The sequence below is a fragment of the Molothrus ater genome, chromosome 7 (genome assembly GCF_012460135.2).
Source record: "Molothrus ater isolate BHLD 08-10-18 breed brown headed cowbird chromosome 7, BPBGC_Mater_1.1, whole genome shotgun sequence".
Taxonomy (NCBI): domain Eukaryota; kingdom Metazoa; phylum Chordata; class Aves; order Passeriformes; family Icteridae; genus Molothrus; species Molothrus ater.
In genome coordinates, this window is record NC_050484.2 from 37,086,442 (window position 1) to 37,105,834 (window position 19,393).

The 19,393-nt window shown below is 47.6% G+C and overlaps 1 protein-coding gene across 6 annotated transcripts in view; it reads left to right on the plus strand.

Annotated features, from left to right (window-relative positions):
- Positions 1-19,393, plus strand: part of FMNL2 (formin like 2) — a 115,805-nt gene that overhangs the window by 78,681 nt on the left and 17,731 nt on the right. For all 6 annotated transcript variants that reach the window (XM_036386329.2, XM_036386330.2, XM_036386331.2 and 3 more), the window contains exons 7-12: positions 7,950-8,058; positions 9,683-9,759; positions 13,254-13,347; positions 15,547-15,621; positions 18,201-18,311; positions 19,215-19,364. In XM_036386329.2, the coding sequence (XP_036242222.1) occupies positions 7,950-8,058; positions 9,683-9,759; positions 13,254-13,347; positions 15,547-15,621; positions 18,201-18,311; positions 19,215-19,364 (616 nt within the window). The remainder of the gene's footprint in view (positions 1-7,949; positions 8,059-9,682; positions 9,760-13,253; positions 13,348-15,546; positions 15,622-18,200; positions 18,312-19,214; positions 19,365-19,393) is intronic.

A 19,393-nucleotide genomic window follows, 5' to 3' on the forward strand; every position in this document is an offset into this window, starting at 1 on the left:
CTCTTCCCTCCAGGGAATCCCTCCCTGCCCTCTCAGCCCAGTGGCACGGGAAGGAATGGTGGTTTGAGGTGGAAGCAGCCTCTCAGGGGCAGGATGAGCTTGAGGATGTGTTTCCTTGTGCCATTCCTCTTCTCCACAATGTCACTGAGCATTCCCATGGACCCAGCCAGGCTGGGGCTCCCATCCCGTGTCCTGTCTCTTCCAGCAGCACATTCCTTCTGTGCTGCCATGAATGGGACGTTGGATTCTTTGGAAAGGCCACTTCCCTCCCCCAAACCTGCTGTCACCCTCTCACCATTCCACGCTTGACTCTCTCTTTCCTAATATTCCTTTTTTTTTTAGTTTTATTTATGGAAAAGGCAGGATCACTTCCCAAGGTTGGTTGGCAGTCACCTCTTTTCCATCCCTTGGGTGTCCCACTCCAACCACCACCCTCAGCTCCCAGTACTGATACTCAGGATGCAGCTCAGAGTGCTGGATCCTTTGGGACTTCTTTTGGCTTTTACGGAGTTCTGCTCCATAATCCTGTGAGCATTGCAAAGTCCAAAACTGGAGTCACTTCCAGCCTTTCCCTCCAGCAGGGGTGGTTTTGGTGTGCCAGGCACTGACCTTGGCCCTGGGGTCCATGTTGAGTGGCTCCAAACCTTGTACCTGGAAGATTTAATTCCCAGCCCTCAGGCAGTGCAGAGGAGGAGAGTTCTGGGGAAGAAATCCAGCTGTGGAGTGCAGCAGGATCACCCGGCCAGTTGATTTAGGGATTTCTTTTAGGGTTTTTGGTGTTCTTTGCTCCTGAATTGCTCTGCCAGGAGGTGCCGGTTCCGCTGTGTCCTCGGGAGGAGTGCTTGGGATTAGGAATGCCTAACTCAGGAATACCTTACATGTCTCTTACATTGTTTCTCTTCATCTCCTTCCACCCTTTTTCCCTTTCTCACATTTCCCTTTATTCCTCACCTGTCTGAATCTCCCTTTCAACGCCTCCTCCGTCCCCTTTCCCCGCTCGGACGCTCTTCCCCCATCCGTTCTCCCGCCCTTCCCGCCTCTCCCACCGTTCCCCGTGCTCTCATCTCCTCTCACCCACCCTCAGACTGGTTTCTCTGCCCGACCACCTTGAGCTCAAACGCTGCCACAGCTGCTTGGCAGCCGACTGCCTCTGGAGCAGCTTCCCTTTGCGCTCCGCCGATGGCGCTGCCGCCCGGAAAATCCCGTAAGTCCCAGCGGGCACCGTCCCCTCAGGGCACCACGGAGCCCGGGGCCAGCCCTGCTGCCATGCCATGGGAAATGTGCTGGCCTCACGGGCTGGGACAGCCCCAGCCCCAGGAGAGTGACCTGGGCTCAGCACGCGTGGTTGGCACATGACAATTCCCAGCCTGGTTGGCTTCCGCAGAGCGGGATTCCCGCGGAGACAGGGAAACAGCTGGCATGGAAGCAAGAGCTGGCTTCTCCTTATCATGGTGCAAATAGTTGTGTTTGATAGCTGAACTTAGAGCTTTTAGCCCTTGTCCCTCTTGTTTCCCCTTTTTGTTATAAATAGAGGCTTTTCTCATACCCGAAACCGCCACGGAAATGGGACCTGACTGAGTTTTCCAGCCAAAATTTCCCTCCTGCCTCCAGAGCCATCTTAGTGCTGGGGCAGCATTTTTGGATTGGGTTTTGGAGGGTTTTTTTCCTTAAATCCGTGTTTTAAAATCTTAAATAAATTTTAAAAATCTGTATTTTTAATAAAATACAGATTTTAAATAATTTAATAAAATAATTTTAATCATTTATTAAAATACAGATTTAAAAATAATTTTTAAATTTTAAAATCTGTATTTTTAATATTATTTTAAAGAGGAATTTTTAAAAAAGGTGTATATTTTAAAAATATGTGTGTTTTTTAAAGATCTATTTTTAAAACGGTATTTTTTCAATAGCTAGGGATTCTGTGCATTAACAAAAACCTGAAAGATAAAGTTAGGTGAGAGATTTTTAAGAAGGGAGGGGTTTTTTGCTATTATAATTCTGGAATTGTAATTTTTATGATTATAATATTGTATATTATAATTTTTATGACTATAATATTGTCCATTATAAATATACCATACACGTAAATATTGGTGAACTGAAGGAGAACCTTCTCCTCAGAACAAGGCAGGTGCTCAGCTGAGGAGGGGGGTGCAGGGTGGGTTTTTTTGGTCAAAACCAGGAGGTTCTGCCCCATCTCTGAGTGATAAATGAGATTTTTGGGATGCGTGGACACCCAAGGTGTGTGGGATTTCTTGAGGTGGTGGAAGCTGTGCAGTGGGAGGAAGGAACCCCAGAACCCCAGCCTGGTTTGGGTTGGAAGAGTTTGGACTCATCCCATTCCATGGGCAGGGACACCTCCCACTCCCCCAGGCTGGGCCCAGCCAAGCTGGGCTGGAAGATCTGGAGGAAAAAGGAGAAGGCTGGGAAGGTCTCACCGGGATAATGCAAAATCCAGGAGCTGGCCGGGGTGGGCAGAGCTGTGTCCGTGCTCCAGGACCTTCCCTCCCTGACTCCAGCCCCAGCTGCCTCCCTGCAGCTCCTCTCAGCAGTGCTGGAGCTGCCAATTCCCTGCTCCCTGTTTCCCTGGCAACTGAGAGGGGCTTTTTTTCCTTAAGAGGAGCCACAGGGATTTGGGAAACCAACACCAAAATGAGGGCAGGAGGATGAAAAAGGGGGAAGAACCTTGGGGGATTTCACTGCTGCTTTTTTGGGAGAGGGAGCTTTACTGAGAGCCAGACTCTGCTGTCAGATAAATATTAATGCAGGCTTTGCAGTGTCCCAGCCCATTAGAAATTCCCTTTCTTCTGAGAAAAATGTTGGAGTTTTCATGTGGATTGAAGTGAGAAACTTCAGTTCTTCCTCTGGAATCTGTCGAGTCTGTGAGGAGAGAATGATCCAGGCATATCCAGAAATGGGCTTTGATAATGGGGCTTAAATCTGACACGGTTTTGGGAGCTGCACTCACTGAATTTGGGCTTTGCCAGTGTCACTTTCACTGCTCAGGGGCCTGGGGGAGTCATCCTTTTGTCAGATACTTCCTAATTTACCAGAACATCTTTGTGAGCAGCTCCAGGAGATCACAGAAACCCCAAACCTGCTGGGATGAGCCAAAGCCTCCCTTTCTGAAGGAAGTTTTTGCTGTCAGTTGATACAAACCCCACAGTTTCCAACCCACCACCAGCGAAAAAACTGCAGGGATGGAACCCAAAACCCACCCAGCCCTAATGAACTTCAGCTTCTCATCTCTGTGAGACCCACCCTGGGCTGCTCTCTGGGAGCCAGAGGAGAACAGGGTGATTTTTAGCAGCTAAAAAAGGTGAAAATGATGGGAGAAATCAGCTGTGATTTTTATTAAATTGGGCCATTCAAAGTCTGCACCACTGGAGTGGGCATGTCCTGGAATTCCAGGAGGGTTTGGGATCTAATTCCAACCTTCCTCCCACCATCCCAGGCTGTTCCAGCCTGGCCTTGGGCACTGCCAGGGATCCAGGGGCAGCCCCAGCTGCTCTGGCAATCCCAGCCCAGCCAGGAATTCCCAATTCCCAATGTCCCATCCATGGCTGCCCTCTGGCACTGGGAGCCATTCCCTGGCTCCTGTCCCTCCATCCCTTGTCCCCAGTCCCTCTCCAGCTCTCCTGGAGCCCCTTCAGGCCCTGCCAGGGGCTCTGAGCCCTCCCTGGATCCTTCCCTTCTCCAGGGGAACATTCCCAGCCCTCCCAGCCCGGCTCCAGAGGGGCTCCAGCCCTGCAGCAGCTCCATGGCCCTAGAATATAAAAAAACGATGGAATTATTCTTTAACAGAAACATTTTTCTGTCAGATCTGGGTGAGATAATGAACCCCAAACTCTGTATTCCAGTCCAGGACCAGCCCTGGCTCTGCTGGCTGTTGGTTTTCCCCATGATGCTGTTGAAATCCTGTTGAAATCCTCATCCTCCTCATCCTCCTCATCCTCCTCATCCCAAAGCTCTGGACCAGCTCCCTCCCCCCATGTGCCCCCCCTTGCAGACCCTTCCCCTCTGCAGGGGCTTCCACAGGCTCAGCTTTGAGCTCCTGCTCTTGTGCAGGGGAGTGGTTTTGTAGCTCCCCTTGCGAGGAGGGGCCCTGGAAATGAAAGAGGAACCATCTGACTTTAATTAGCAGCATAAATATCCTGGGGGTGACATCATCTGGGACCTGCAGCAGACAGGAAATCAAACCCAACCAGTGCTCCAGCTGCTGGGCCAAGCCTTGGGGAGCCAGCAGTGAGGGGAAAGCAGGAGGAGCCCGGCCACCATCCACCCTTTCCCTGGCTGGAGGAGCACAAGGGGAGGTGTTGGAGCTGCCCCACCTTGGGGAGCAAACAAAACCATCAGGGAGCCTTGGGATGGCTGCACACACAGGGAAAAGCATCCCGAGCTGGAATTCCAGGGGCAGAGGCACGTGCTGGGGGCCCTGTACCAAAAATCCTCGTTGGGGCTTGGTTCTGGTGGCTCTGGGAAGGAGCCACCTCTGCTGAGGGGAGGGGCTGGGGGGCCAGGGCAGAATTCCCTGTGTCCTGGGGGGCTGGCTCAGCACAGGAGCTCTCAGGGGATGTTCCATGGCCAGGTCCCACCTGGATGTGCCCTGTGCCCAGGGGAGGGGGCTGGGTGGTGCCAGGCTGGGTGCCCTGGCTGATGCTGGGCAGTGGGACAGGGGATGCAGGAAATTCCACCTGCACAGGGGCAGAACTTCCCCGGGCACTGCCCAAGCCCTGGATGGAGTCTCCTCCCTGGGGATGTTCCAGAATCATCTGGAATGAGCCCATCCCATCCCACCCTGCCATGGCAGGGCCACCTTCCACCATCCCAGGCTGCTCCAGCCTGGCCTTGGGCACTGCCAGGGATCCAGGGGCAGCCCCAGCTGCTCTGGCAATCCCAGCCCAGCCAGGAATTCCCAATTCCCAATGTCCCACCCATCCCTGCCCTCTGGCACTGGGAGCCATTCCCTGGCTCCTGTCCCTCCATCCCTTGTCCCCAGCCCCTCTCCAGCTCTCCTGGAGCCCCTTCAGGCCCTGGAATGTACTGGAAGCTCTCCCTGGCTCCAGGGGAACATTCCCAGCTCTCCCAGTTTGGCCTGGAAAGCCACCCAGGTATGGAGAGGTTTAGGAGGGACATCTCAGCTTGGGAAGGTTCATCCGAGTGGTTAGGTCCAGGCAGATCAGACCCAGTGCTGGACATGCTGGAGTATCCTTGCTTCCCAATCCTGCAAGCACCTGGAAATACTAAATCTGGGTTTATGGTCATTTTTATTGTTTAAGGAGACTTCTCCCCATTTCTCAGAGCCAACAGAACTGGTGGATGCTTCAATTCTGAAATTCAGGGATTCACCAGGCACTGAGGAAAATTAATTATTTTTCTTCCAACAGTGGCATGATAAAAATCTCATTAATCTGATTTAAAATGTATGGAAAATAATTTTGCAGCCCTTCATAATTTAAATCTGAGATAAACCAGAGTAGGAACTGTCTCTGTGGGACTAAAAATACTTCAAAACCTTTTTTTTTTTTTTTTTGCTGTGTTTTTCACATTTTGTGGGGTGAATGTGTGGGATTGACAGGTCTGGGGTGTCCAGGCTGCCCTGGAGGTGCTTCCACACTTCCCAGTTCAGATTCCCAGTTTGGGGTCCCTCAGCTCCGGCTGCGACTGGGGAAGGGACATTTGGGACAGGAGGGCACAGAGCTGATCCAGGGGGATGTGGGACAGCCCTGGCAGCCCCATTCCCACCAGAGCATCCCAAATATCCAGGTGCAGGAGCAGAGCTTGGGCTCAGCAGCCTCCTCCTGTGCTGCTCCCAAAATTCAGCTCCAGTGCTCCAGCCCCTCACACTAAAAACTAAATATGATAGAACTAGACTCCTTTATAATAATGTATTATTTTATAACTTATAATTTCTTTTATAATTATTTTAATTTATATTCAATAGTAAATGCTTATAATTTGATATATTTATATTATTTAATCTACTTATTAGATGTACTTTATACATTAGTTACTATGGAGTGCTGATCCCAAACTGGGTCACGTTTCCCAAAATCCTGCAGTGCCCTGAGCTGATGGATTCATTAATATTTATGGATAGAAAAAAAAAAGAAAAATCTCCTTTGACAGAATCCTGCTTTGGATTTGGGGATGCCTTTCATCTGGGCTTGGAAAGAGAAGCCCAGGGGAGGGATTGTGGGAAGCTGGGAATTGTGGGCAGGGTGGGCACAGGAGCACCCAGCCCTGATGTGGGACTTTGGTTTGTGCATTTAGAAAGGGGGAATTTGCTGGGATGGGCCAGGAAGTCACAATAAACTGGTGTGGTATTCCCAGCTCCTGCTTTTATTGTGGATTTAAACCAGGAATTTGCAGGGATGATCCAAGAGGTGTAAAAACCTGGTGTGGTATTCCCTGTTCCTGCTTTTTTTGTGTATTTAAACAGGGAATTTTCAGGGATGAGCCAGGAAGTCACAAAAAGTGCTGTGGTATTCCCTGTTCCTGCTTTTATTACGGATTTAAACAGGAAATTTTCAGGGATGAAGCAGGGAGTTACAGTACACCAGTGTGGTATTCCCTATTCCTGCTTTTATCATGGATTTAAACCAGGAAATGTTCAGGGATGAGCCAGGAAGTCACAAAAAATGCTATGGTATTCCCTGTCCTTACCTTTTTTTGTGGAATTGGCAGGGATGAGCCAAAAAGTATGAAAAACTGGTGTGGCATTCCCTATTCCTGCTTTTTTTTGTGGATTTAAACAGGGAATTTGCAGGGATGATTTGGGAAGAAGTGCAAAAAACTGGTGTGGTATTGTGTTCCCTGTTCCTGCTTTTATTGTGGATTTAAACAGGGAATTTTCAGGGATGAACTGGGAAGTCACAATAAACTGCTGTGGTATTGCCTGTTCCCACTTTTATCATGGATTTAAATCAGGAATTTTCAGGGATGAGCCAGGGAGTCACAATAAACCAGCGTGGTATTCCCTGTACCTGCTTTATCATGGATTTTCAGGGGTGGGCAGGGAGTCACAATAAACCAGTGTGATATTCCCTGTTCCTGCTTTTATCATGGATTTAAACCAAGGAATTTGCAGGGATGAGGCAGGAAGTCACAATAAACCAGTGTGGTATTTCCCATCCATGCCTTTTTTGTGGATTTCAGCAGGGAATTTTCAGGGATGAACTGGGAAGAAGTATGAAAAACTGGTGTGGTATTGTGTTCCCTGTTCCTGCTTTTATCATGGATTTAAACCAGGAATTCACAGGGATGAGCCAGAGGGTCACAAAAACTGGTGTGGTATTCCCTGTCCTTACCTTTTTGGTGGATTTAACCCTGGGATTTTCAGGGATGAGCCAAGAAGTATAAAAAACTGGTGTGATATTCCCTATCCTTACCTTTTTGGTGGATTTAACCCTGGGATTTTCAGGGATGAGCCAAGAAGTGTAAGAAACTGGTGTGGTATTCCCTATCCTTACCTTTTTGGTGGATTTAACCCTGGGATTTTCAGGGATGAGCCAAGAAGTGTAAGAAACTGGTGTGGTATTCCCTGTCCTTACCTTTTTGGTGGATTTAACCCTGGGATTTTCAGGGATGAGCCAAGGAGTGTAAGAAACTGGTGTGGTGTTGTGTTCCGTCTCCCTGCTTTTATTGTGGACTTAAACCAGGAATTTTCAGGGCTGGGCAAGGAAGCCACAACATACCAGTGTGGTATTCCTTGTCCCAGTTTTGTTGGGAATGGTCCCTGCCACCTGTGCTGGCAGGAAGGGCCGAGGTGCAGCTCATTCTCATCCCTGCCCGGACCTTTCTCTCCTTTACTCCCACAAACGTTTTCTGCTTGTCCCCTGTAGAACCCCTGCGTGCTCAGCCCCTGGAGGGCTGTCCCTGTCCCCTTTCCTGCCCTTTCCCAGGAAATCCCCTGGACTGATGGGCAGTGGGGTGGTGTTTTGCAGGTACAACACGCTGCCCAGCCGCAGGACGCTGAAGAACTCGCGGCTGGTGAGCAAGAAGGACGATGTGCACGTGTGCATCATGTGCCTCAGGGCCATCATGAACTACCAGGTCAGCCTGGAGCTCTCTGGGCACGGGCAAGGGCTGGGGGTGCTATGGGGAAACCCATGGAAATGCTGGAATTCCCACCAAATGGGAAGGAATGGGACGCAGGGATGGGGTTTAGGGATTTAGGGAACGGGCAATAAGAGGCTGGATGTGTTGGGCCAGCTCCTGTTTGTTAGATATGCAGCTAATTAGGTTGTGATTAGTCTGGAGTTTAGTATAATAAGTTATAAATAAAATTATATATTATTATTTTATATAAATAGAAAATAACACAATAAATATAAATATAAATATAAATATAAATATAAATATAAATGAAATCTAAATATCTAAATATTTAAACATATAAATATTTAAATATTTAAATATATAAATATATAAATATATAAATATATAAATATATAAACATATAAATATAAGTACAAATACGTAATTAAATAAATATAAATATAAATATAAATATAAAATTAATATAAATATAAAATCGATATAAATATAAATCGGTATTATAAATAATAAATTACTACTTTATAGAAATCTAAAATATCTATAAAATATCTATATAATATAAATAATATAATAACATAATATAAAATAATAGAATATAAATAATGACTATTTATATTACTAATTATTAATTATATATTAATAATTGTTGATAATTAATGATCATTCACTATATATTATTGTATTATAATAATAAAAATATAAAATATATAAAAATAATAATGTACAGTTATGTTAAAATAATTATAAAATAATTGTATCTATTATATATAATATATTCTATATTACAATATATATTTATAATAATTATATGATTAATTATAAAGTAATATTAATTCTTAATATTTAATATTTAAATAATAATTATAGATGCAATAAACAATATATTAACTAATATATAAAATACATATTAAGTATATTAAATAATGCAAATATATTAAATAACATTTACTATTTAATATTAATTAAAGTAATAAAATACCTACAAAATGCATTATAAGATACAAAATAATATATTAATTTAAAGGAATTTAGTTATATTTTATTTATTCATTAGTCTGGAGTGGTGTAGGAGCCTCTCAGGGACCCTTTTTGTTGCTGAAATGGCCAAACCCAGCACTTCCAACGCTGCTGATGATAGGGAATTGTAAACTCGTGGAATTGTAATATCATGGAGTTGTGAACTCATGGAATTGTAAACTCATGGAATTGAAAACTCATGGAATTGTAAAATCATGGAATACCCAGAGCAGGAAGCTGTGGTGGATGGTGGGAGAATGAAATATTCTGATTTTAAATCCCACGAGGTTTTGCTTGGCTTGAAGCACTGGGAGGGGCTGTCAGGGAGGTGGGGTTGGTGGGGTTGGTGGGATTGGTGGGGTTGGTGGGATTGGTGGGGTTGGTGGGGTTTGGGGCCAGGCTGGGGCAGGTGGGATTGGTGGGATTGGTGGGGTTGGTGGGGTTTGGGGCCAGGCTGAGGCAGGTGGGATTGGTGGGGTTGGTGGGATTGGTGGGGTTGGTGGGGTTTGGGGCCAGGCTGAGGCAGGTGGGATTGGTGGGATTGGTGGGGTTGGTGGGGTTTGGGGCCAGGCTGAGGCTGGATTGTCCCTTCTCTTCCCAGTATGGATTCAACATGGTGATGTCCCACCCGCACGCCGTTAATGAGATTGCACTGAGCCTGAACAACAAGAACCCCAGGTAGGCTCCTCTGGCTCCTAGGGCTGAAGCAGCAGGTGAGTAAAGAGGGCTTGGAAAGGGCTTCCAGAGGGGGATCTGGAGGAGGAGCCAGGCCTTGCCCTGGATCAGATGGGATCTGGAACAGTGCAGATAAACCAGCAGTGGGTGTCTGATCCCAGTGCTTCCAGAAGCTGCTGCTTTTCCAGATTTAATTATGGCTTCGGGCTGAAGGAGGCTGGGTTTAGGTGGGACATTGGGAATTCCTGGCTGGGCTGGGATTCCCAGAGCAGCTGTGGCTGCCCCTGGATCCCTGGCAGTGCCCAAGGCCAGGCTGGAGCAGCCTGGGACAGTGAAGGTGTCCCTGCCATGGCAGGGGTGGCACTGGATCATCTTTAAGCTCCTCCCCACCCAAACCATTCTGGAATTTTGGGATTCAGCTGAAATTTGGCTGCTGGAGCCCTTCTGCTCTGTTGCAGTGCAGGGAAGCCCCTGTGGCAATGAGCAGCTTCATGGAGGGGTTTTCCTGAAGAGAAGGGGAATCTTCTTTAGGAAATGTTATCCAAGATCCTTAGCTTGGAATTTCTCTGGGAGAGGGTTTCACTTCTGTTCTGGGTTGGGTTGCAGTAATGGCTGCTGTGACTCCTCAGTGCTGGAGATTCCATGTCCCTCCTCTCCCACACATCCCTGTGATCCCTCCTCCAGCAGATCCTGGAGTTCTGAACCTTGGCAGGTCAGCCCAGTCCAGCTGTGACTCAGAGATGTTTCCATGGAAAGGTGAAACAGGGGATGAGCTGGTAACCTCACTGGGTGTGTATTCCCAGGGCTGAGGCTGGGAGCAGGAATCCTGTCCTGAGGGAAGCAGCTTCTTCCTTTTTTCTTTTATTGAGCCCCAAGTCAGCAAGCCAAGAATAAATGGGAAGTTGATTGTTTTTATAATTTTTTTAAATCATTTTTGTCATCATTTTTAATAATTGTTTTTTAGCATAATTTTTTAGCGTAATTTTTATCGTTTTCCAGTGCCTGGAAATCAGAGGAGAGCCCAAGCTTTCACTTTTGGAAGAAGGGGGTTATTTTGATTTTGGTGGATAAAAAAACTGCTGTGAAATGTGACTGGAATAATCTGAGGACAAACCCCTGCTCACATCCCAGACTGGGTTTGTTTCAGCCCTGGGGGAGCTGTGTGAGAGCCCTGAGCGAGGTTTGGGAGCTCAGGGCTGGCTGGGATGTGCCCAGAGCTGTAATTCCAGCAATTGTGTGGTGAGCACGATTCCCAGCTGCAGCTCCAGGGAATGGTGCTCACCCCAGAGGTGTGGGCAGCACCCCAGGGATCTCCATCCCCTCCCCACGGAGGGAACATTGCAGCAAATCCCCACCACAGCTCCTTGAAAAACCCTGCAGGTTCTTCCTGTGCCAGGAGGAAAATAAAAACAACCAACCCTTGAGGAGGCAGAATTGAACATTCCATTTAAAATTTCCTAGGGAAGTGACCATTTTTTCTGGTTTCCAAAGATAACCCTGACCCTTTGAGAGCCCACAAGGTATTTCTTGTTCTGTAACATCTGCTTTGAGTCGCTGCTTGAGCATGGGACTAATTTCTTTCTGTGTGTGCATGGTTTGCCTCTGCTCAGAGCTCAGCTGCCCAGAAAGCCTTTTGTTTTCCAGGAATCCTGGAAGGAAATACTGTGGATGGTTTCCATGAGGGTTACACAGAGTTTGCTGCATGTTTTTCCCTCAGTGATCTCGTTTTCTCTCTGCTTCACTGCTGAAAATCAGCTCAAATTCCTGATTTTTCAGGAGGAGGACATGCTCCAACAGCCTGCGGTGAATTGTGTGTGTGTGGGGGGCTATAAATACAAATTATCACAGAGAATAATTCAGATTTGTGTCAGGGAAACAGCAGATTGGAGTTTAAAGCTCTCCCATTAAGAGCTGGGCTTCAAGGAAGGCGGCTGGGGGTGCAAAGCTGCTCCTCCAGGTGTGTGCAGGGCATTCCCTGGCAGCAGCAGCTCTCAAACACTGCCCTGCCTTTGCCACAGTCCCACCAGTGCCTTCTGCTTGAGTTTTCAACTTGGGATTTCATTCCCTGCATGGTTTGAGAAGCTTTGAAAAGGGGGGAGCTGCATGGCCCCAGGAGAGGCAAAGCTCCCTGTGCACCCTGCAGGATCCATTCCAGGGTTAAACACACACAGGGTGAGACCAAGGGTTAAACACACACAGGGTGAGGCTGCAGGATCCATTCCAGGGTTAAACACACACAGAGAGGCTGCAGGATCCATTCCAGGTTAAACACACACAGAGAGGCTGCAGGATCCATTCCAGGTTAAACACACACAGAGAGGCTGCAGGATCCATTCCAGGGGTTAAACACAGCCATGGGGTGAGGCTGCAGGATCCATTCCAGGGTTAAACACACACAGGGTGAGGCTGCAGGATCCATTCCAGGGTTAAACACACACAGGGTGAGGCTGCAGGATCCATTCCCAGGGGTTAAACACACACAGGGTGAGGCTGCAGGATCCATTCCAGGGTTAAACACACACAGGGTGAGGCTGCAGGATCCATTCCAGGGTTAAACACACACAGGGTGAGACCAAGGGTTAAACACACACAGAGAGGCTGCAGGATCCATTCCAGGGTTAAACACAGCCATGGGGTGAGGCTGCAGGATCCATTGCAGGGTTAAACACACACAGAGAGGCTGCAGGATCCATTCCAGGGTTAAACACACACAGGGTGAGGCTGCAGGATCCATTCCAGGGTTAAACACACACACAGAGGCTGCAGGATCCATTTCAGGTTAAACACACACAGAGAGGCTGCAGGATCCACTGCAGGGTTAAACACACACAGAGAGGCTGCAGGATCCATTCCAGGGTTAAACACACACAGGGTGAGGCTGCAGGATCCATTCCAGGGTTAAACACACAAAGGGTGAGGCTGCAGGATCCATTCCAGGGTTAAACACACACAGAGAGGCTGCAGGATCCATTCCAGGGTTACACACACAGAGAGGCTGCAGGATCCATTCCCAGGGGTTAAACACACACACAGAGGCTGCAGGATCCATTCCAGGGTTAAACACACACAGAGAGGCTGCAGGATCCATTCCCAGGGGTTAAACACAGCCGGGGTGAGGCTGCAGGATCCATTCCAGGTTAAACACACACAGAGAGGCTGCAGGATCCATTCCAGGGTTAAACACACACAGGGTGAGCCTGCAGGATCCATTCCCAGGGGTTAAACACAGCCATGGGGTGAGGCTGCAGGATCCACTCCAGGGTTAAATACACACAGAGAGGCTGCAGGATCCATTCCAGGGTTAAATACACACAGAGAGGCTGCAGGATCCATTCCAGGTTAAAAACACACAGGGTGAGACCAAGGGTTAAACACACACACAGAGGCTGCAGGATCCATTCCCAGGGGTTAAACACACACAGGGTGAGGCTGCAGCTCCCTCCCGTCCCCCTCAGGCTCAGCTGCTGTCCCTGAGTGTCCCTGTGCTGTCTCCACAGGACCAAGGCGCTGGTGCTGGAGCTCCTGGCTGCCGTGTGCCTGGTCCGGGGGGGACACGAGATCATCCTGTCTGCCTTCGACAACTTCAAGGAGGTTGGTGCAGCTGCCCCAGCAAACCTGGGGGCTCCCATTTCCCTGGGGCTTGACTGGAGCCTCCTCATCCAGCTGCATCCCCTGCAGGTTTCCCCTGGAGCCAGCCTGGGCTCCGCTCCATGGCTCCCATGTTCACGCAGAGGAGCTGCAATTCCAATTCCTGCACCTTTTATTGCAGCACCTCCCGGGGTGGGCAGACTGCTGGAATGGGATATCCCAGCTCAGCTTCTCCCAACCTCAGCTCAAATAATAAACACCTGCAATAAATAATAAATAATAATTATTTATTATTAACTTAATAATATTAAGTAACAGAAGTATTAATTAATATAATTAGTATAAGTAATTTAAGTAATATAAGCAAATAATAATATAATTAATAATATAAATATATTATTAATAATATAAATACATTATTAATTATAATTATTAATAATATAGAATAATTATAATGCTATATAGTAAAAATACATAATTAATATATAATGATTATATTTATTAATATAAAATAAATTAATTATAAAATAATTATAAATAAATTAATCATAAAATAATTATAATTAATCAATATATCCATAATACTTAATATTAAGTAGTATAAGTATCAATTATTAACTTAATTAACATATAATGTATATATATAATTTATATATTTAATTTATCAAATAATAAGAACCTACAACAAAATAAACACTCCTCAACACAGATCAACCCAAACATCTTAAAAAAAAAAAAATTCAAAAAACTTCTGAAAACAACAAATCAAAAACTCAAAAAAACCATCACAACTCTCCATGTAACTCCTCAACAAAATAATTCCACAAAAATAATAACAACACAACTCACCAAAATAACGTATTTCAAATATTAAAAATTTAAACGTATAACAAAATAATACCTAAAATCTACAGAAAATACACAAACACCAAATTTTTACCCAAAATACAAAAAAATAAACCCCACTATACAAATCACTACTATTCCAAATATAAAATAAATAAAAACCTTTTACCATAAAAGGTGTTTCCAACAAGTAAAACCACCATAGAAAAATGCAAGTGTTAATAATAATTCAACTACTGGAAATAATTCAAATTACTGGAATAATATTATCCATCGTTTCCATGTTTATGCAAAGGAGCTGTAATTCCAGCAATTCCAGCACCTCTTATTCCAGCAGGGCAGCAAACTGGAATGGGATATCCCAGCTGAGCTGGAGAATTCCCAATTAACTGGAAACAGTAATAATTCAAACGCTGCTGGAATGGGATATCCCAGCTGAGCTCCCTTTGTCCTGGTGTCCATGGATCTGGGAGAATGAAACTCCATGGTTTAATCCACGTTCCCTGGGGTTGGTGTTGCAGGAGGAGCAGAATTGCAGGAGAGCTGTGGGACAGCTTTGGGAGGCTCCAGGTGCTGGGAGCTCCCCTGAAATCCAGAATCTCTGAGAGCTCTGTGGGATCCAAGCTGGGATCAGAGTGGGACAGGGATCCAGGATTATTCCCTGTGCAGGGAACACTTCCCAGCACTGGCTCTCACCCAGCAGAACTGCTGTGTTGGTTTATACGAAAATATTCCAGAATTATCAAGTTTGGGAGGGGAGGGTGTGCTCGTGGCATTTCTGGGTGGGAAATCAGCTGGAATTTCAAATAAACCCAGGATTCAGGTGCTTTGGGGAAAAAAACCCAGAACTGAGGAGCTTTTCTGAAGGTGGCCCATGACTTTGGAGAACCCAAAGTGTTTTGCTCCAGGCCATGTAGAAATGCCAAGAAAATAAATTGGGATTCAGCTCATCCAGACAGCTTTTGGGAAGGTCACTCTGGAATTCTGATTGTTGCACTGATTTATTTTCACTCCTCCTTCAGCCAGGGATATTTTTCTCCCTTTTTTTCCCTCCCTGTCATTTGGGTTTCTCCCTAATTACAGAGAAAAGTCAGCTCTGGGCTGTGGCACAGCCTGGTGCAACTCTGCTCCTTCCACTCATGGATGAGATCCAATTTTTAAGGAGAAAAGAGATAAAAAGAGTTCTTTTGTAATTACAAAGGCACAAGGATGGTGCCTGGCTCCTCAGCCCCACACGTGGAATTATTTGTGACATTTCAACGAGAGGAAACCTGGCTGGAGAGGGTGTGAGCAGACAGACAGGGCGTGTTTGGGCTTCCCTTTGGGGCTGACCCAGGTGTGCTGTTTTGTTTTCAGGTGTGTGGGGAGAAGCAGCGCTTTGAGAAGCTCATGGAGCATTTCCGGAACGAGGACAACAACATCGACTTCATGGTGAGCGCATTTGCCACAAACTCCTGCTTTTTCCAGCATTTCCCTTCCCTTGGCCCTTCTGCTGCCTCAGGCACAGCTGCAGCAGCAGGGAGGGTGTTGGTTCCAGGGCTGATGGCAAAAATCTCCCAGATCTGGGGGTTTAAGGCCTTTGCTGGAGTGCGAGAAACCGAAATCCTGATTTAATCAGGAAAAGCCTCCCTTGAATTCCTGCTCCGCGCTTGGATCTGATGTGGGTCCATTCTGAGCAGGATTTCCCACCCCAGCACTGGAATTCTCAGTCTCTGTTGCACTTTGTACCAATTTAGTGCTGAGCTTTGTGTACAGGACCTTTTTCTGCCAAAAATCAGGTGTTAGAGCAGCAGTGAGGTGATCCCTGCAGGCTCCAGGAGTGTTTCCAGGATGGGATCACAGCCCTGAGGGCCAGCAGGTTAAAAATGAGGTGCTGTGAGGGAGGCAGGCTGGCAAATTCCTTGGATTTAAAAAGAAAAGGAGGAAATTACACGGTTCTTGCATTTTCCCTCAAGGCACCCAGCCTGGAGTCTCAGATTTATCCCATCCCTTTTTCCTCTGGGCCCTGGAACAGATCCCAGGGAAGGATCCCACTGGCCAAATCCCAGTGCCAAACTGGTGATCCAGGGGGTGCCTTCAGTTCCTCCTTCCCACCAAATGACCTGGAGATGTGGAGTCTCCTGGAGGCTGTTCCTGCAGGAAAATCAGATTGCTTCAGTCCTCAGGTTCCTCCTGGAAGTCTGGGAGGGATCCTGGTGGATGTTGGGAAGCTGCTGCTGCAGTGCTGCTCACTGGATGGGGTTTTATCCATGAGGAACCCAGCAAGGATGAGGGAAATTCCATCCTGGAGCAGCTCCAGGGGTGGCAGAGGGGATCCTGAGAGACCCCTGGGCACAGCAGGGTGTGCCAAGGAAAGGATGAATTTTTGGGACTTGTACCCCATTTCCTGCCACTCCACAGGAGATTTCCCCACATCCCATAGCCTGGGGAGCCTTTGCCTTGCCCTGGCTGGCTTGGAATGTGTGTGGGTGCCAATTCCTGGGATCTGCTCCTTGTTCAGCTTGGGAAATGTGCTTTGGGCACCCAACAGAGGTGTTCTTGTGCAAGTCCCCTTTCCTAAACTGAGGCTTCCAGGCCCAGAGTAATCTCACTTTTACAAGCCCAGATTAATCTCACTTTTCCAGCTGTTTAAAACCAGGCCCAGATGAATCTCCCTTTTCCAGGCTTTTCAGAACCAGGCCCAAATGAATCTCCCTTTTCCAGGCTGTTCAGAACCAGGCCCAAATGAATCTCCCTTTTCCACGCTGTTTAAACCCAGCCCAGATGAATCTCCCTTTTCCAGGCTGTTTAGAACCAGGCCCAGAGTAATCTCCGTTTTCCAGGCTGTTTAAACCCAGCCCAGATGAATCTCCCTTTTCCAGGCTGTTTAGACCCAGGCCCAGATGAATCTCCCTTTTCCAGGCTGTTTAAACCCAGCCCAGATGAATCTCCCTTTTCCAGGCTGTTTAAAACCAGGCCCAGATGAATCTCCCTTTTCCAGGCTGTTCAGAACCAGACCCAGATGAATCTCCCTTTTCCAGGCTGTTTAGAACCAGGCCCAGATGAATCTCCCTTTTCCAGGCTGTTTAGATCCAGGACTGGTTTTTCAGAGCCTGGAGCCTACCCTGGCCTGGGCAGCATTCCTGCTCTGGGGAGGTGACTCTGCAGACATGACTTAATTCCTGGAATGCTCATTCCCCTTTATCCCAGCAGCCCAGGACTCCCTGAGCCCAGCCTGGGCTGGGAATGGAGCAGTTCAGGGAGCAGCTGATGGATTTCCCTGGGAGGGGCACAGGGAATGTGCTGGTGGCTGTGCCCAGCCTGGGGAGCCTGTCCAGATCCTGCTCCTGGGATCCTGCCCAGTGCTGGTCCCACAGATCCCATTCCAGCTGTTCCTGGGGATACCTGGGGCGGGGATTTGTGGAGGAATTTTGAATAAGTTGGAGACATGATTTCCGAGTTGCTTTAGATTATGCAATTTATTTTTCTTATCTTCTGCATAAGTAAAAAAGGTGGGTTCTGTTCACATCTTCACCACACAGCTCAGAAGGTCACAAAACCTCTTAATTATAGGAACTTTTAAAGACTCATTAACCAATAAAACATTACTAACAAAGATACTTATATTTTTAACTTAATCTTTAAATGTTTCATCTCATGAACTCACGTTATAGTGTAAACTTTCTTAATCATATTATAACATAGAAACCTATAGTGATATATCCTACACTTCTTATTTACCTTTGTTATGACTTTTCTTTTTTCTGCATCTTAAACTCTAAAACTCTAAAATTTATTATTTGTAACTTAACATGTTAACTTAACTTTAAGCTATAAATTTACATTCTTATTCTATCACTTAAGTTTAGAAACCTTTCCCAAGGATCAAATCGTGTATTTATTTCTCAGAAAAAAAATCCTGCATTTACTTCTCAGATCAAATCCTGTATTTGATTCTGAGCTTTGGCTTACAAGGCTGAGGTTCTGAGGGTTGCCTCCATTTCAATTTCCACCCCTGGGTGTCCCTGCAGGTGGCCTGCATGCAGTTCATCAACATCGTGGTGCACTCCGTGGAGGACATGAACTTCCGAGTGCACCTGCAGTACGAGTTCACCAAGCTGGGCCTGGACGAGTACCTGGATGTGAGTCTGGAGCTGCTCCCATTCCCAGACCCCCCTTTCCCACAACCTCTGAGCTGTCCCCCAGCTGCAGGGAATGGCTGCAGCCAGCTGGAATTACAGCCTGGAGCTAAATCTGGAGCCTGATCACAAAGGGAGGATGAACCACAGCCACCCTCGCCCTGCCACGTCCCCACGGGGCTCCCTCCTTCTCCAGGCTGGAGAAGTCTCCTGTGGGAATCTCTGACAGCCACGAGTCCTCTGCTGTCTGTCTGTCTGTCAGCTGCTTCTTTGTTTCCCCTTCTCTGTTCTCCATGGGATCCCAGAATCTTTTGGGTTGGAAGGGACCTGAAAGAGTTTCTCAATCCCCCCCTGCCTTGGGCAGGGACCCTTCCACTGTCCCAGGCTGCTCCAAGCCCCTCCAGCCTGGCCCTGGGCACTGCCAGGGATTGGGGCAGCCACAGCCTCTCCAGGCAGCATTTTGTCCCTGTCCTTGGGAGCACATCCGTGGAAACCCTGCTGCTGTTGGCATGGGAATGACCTGTCCCTGCAGCTCCCTGCTCAGGGTCCACCAGGAGAGGGATTTGGGGTCTGTGGGATGTGTTCGGACAGGGCTGCACTGGGCCATGGGTGTGCTTGGGAGTCCATGGGGACCAGGCAGAGCCTTTCCCAGCAAACACAGAGGAAATCATGGGGTGGTTTGGGCTGGAAAGGACCCTAAAGCTCCCATTCCATGGGCAGGGAAGCTGTAATGTCCCCTGCAGGGACAGAGGACAAGACCCTGCCTGACCGAACTGGGGCTGTTTGGGGTCCAGAGGGTTCCCCTGGGCGGTGGAGGTGCCCTGAGCTGCCCTGTCCCCCAGCCCTGCGCCAGTGCCCGGTGTCACCGGTGTCCCCTGTGTCCCCTGTGTGCCCTGGGCCCTGCAGAAGCTGAAGCACACGGAGAGTGACAAGCTGCAGGTGCAGATCCAGGCCTACCTGGACAACGTGTTCGACGTGGGGGCTCTGCTGGAGGACGCCGAGACCAAGAACGCGGCCCTGGAGAGGGTGGAGGAGCTGGAAGAAAACCTGTCCCACGTGAGTGGCCCGAGGGTTTGCACATTTAC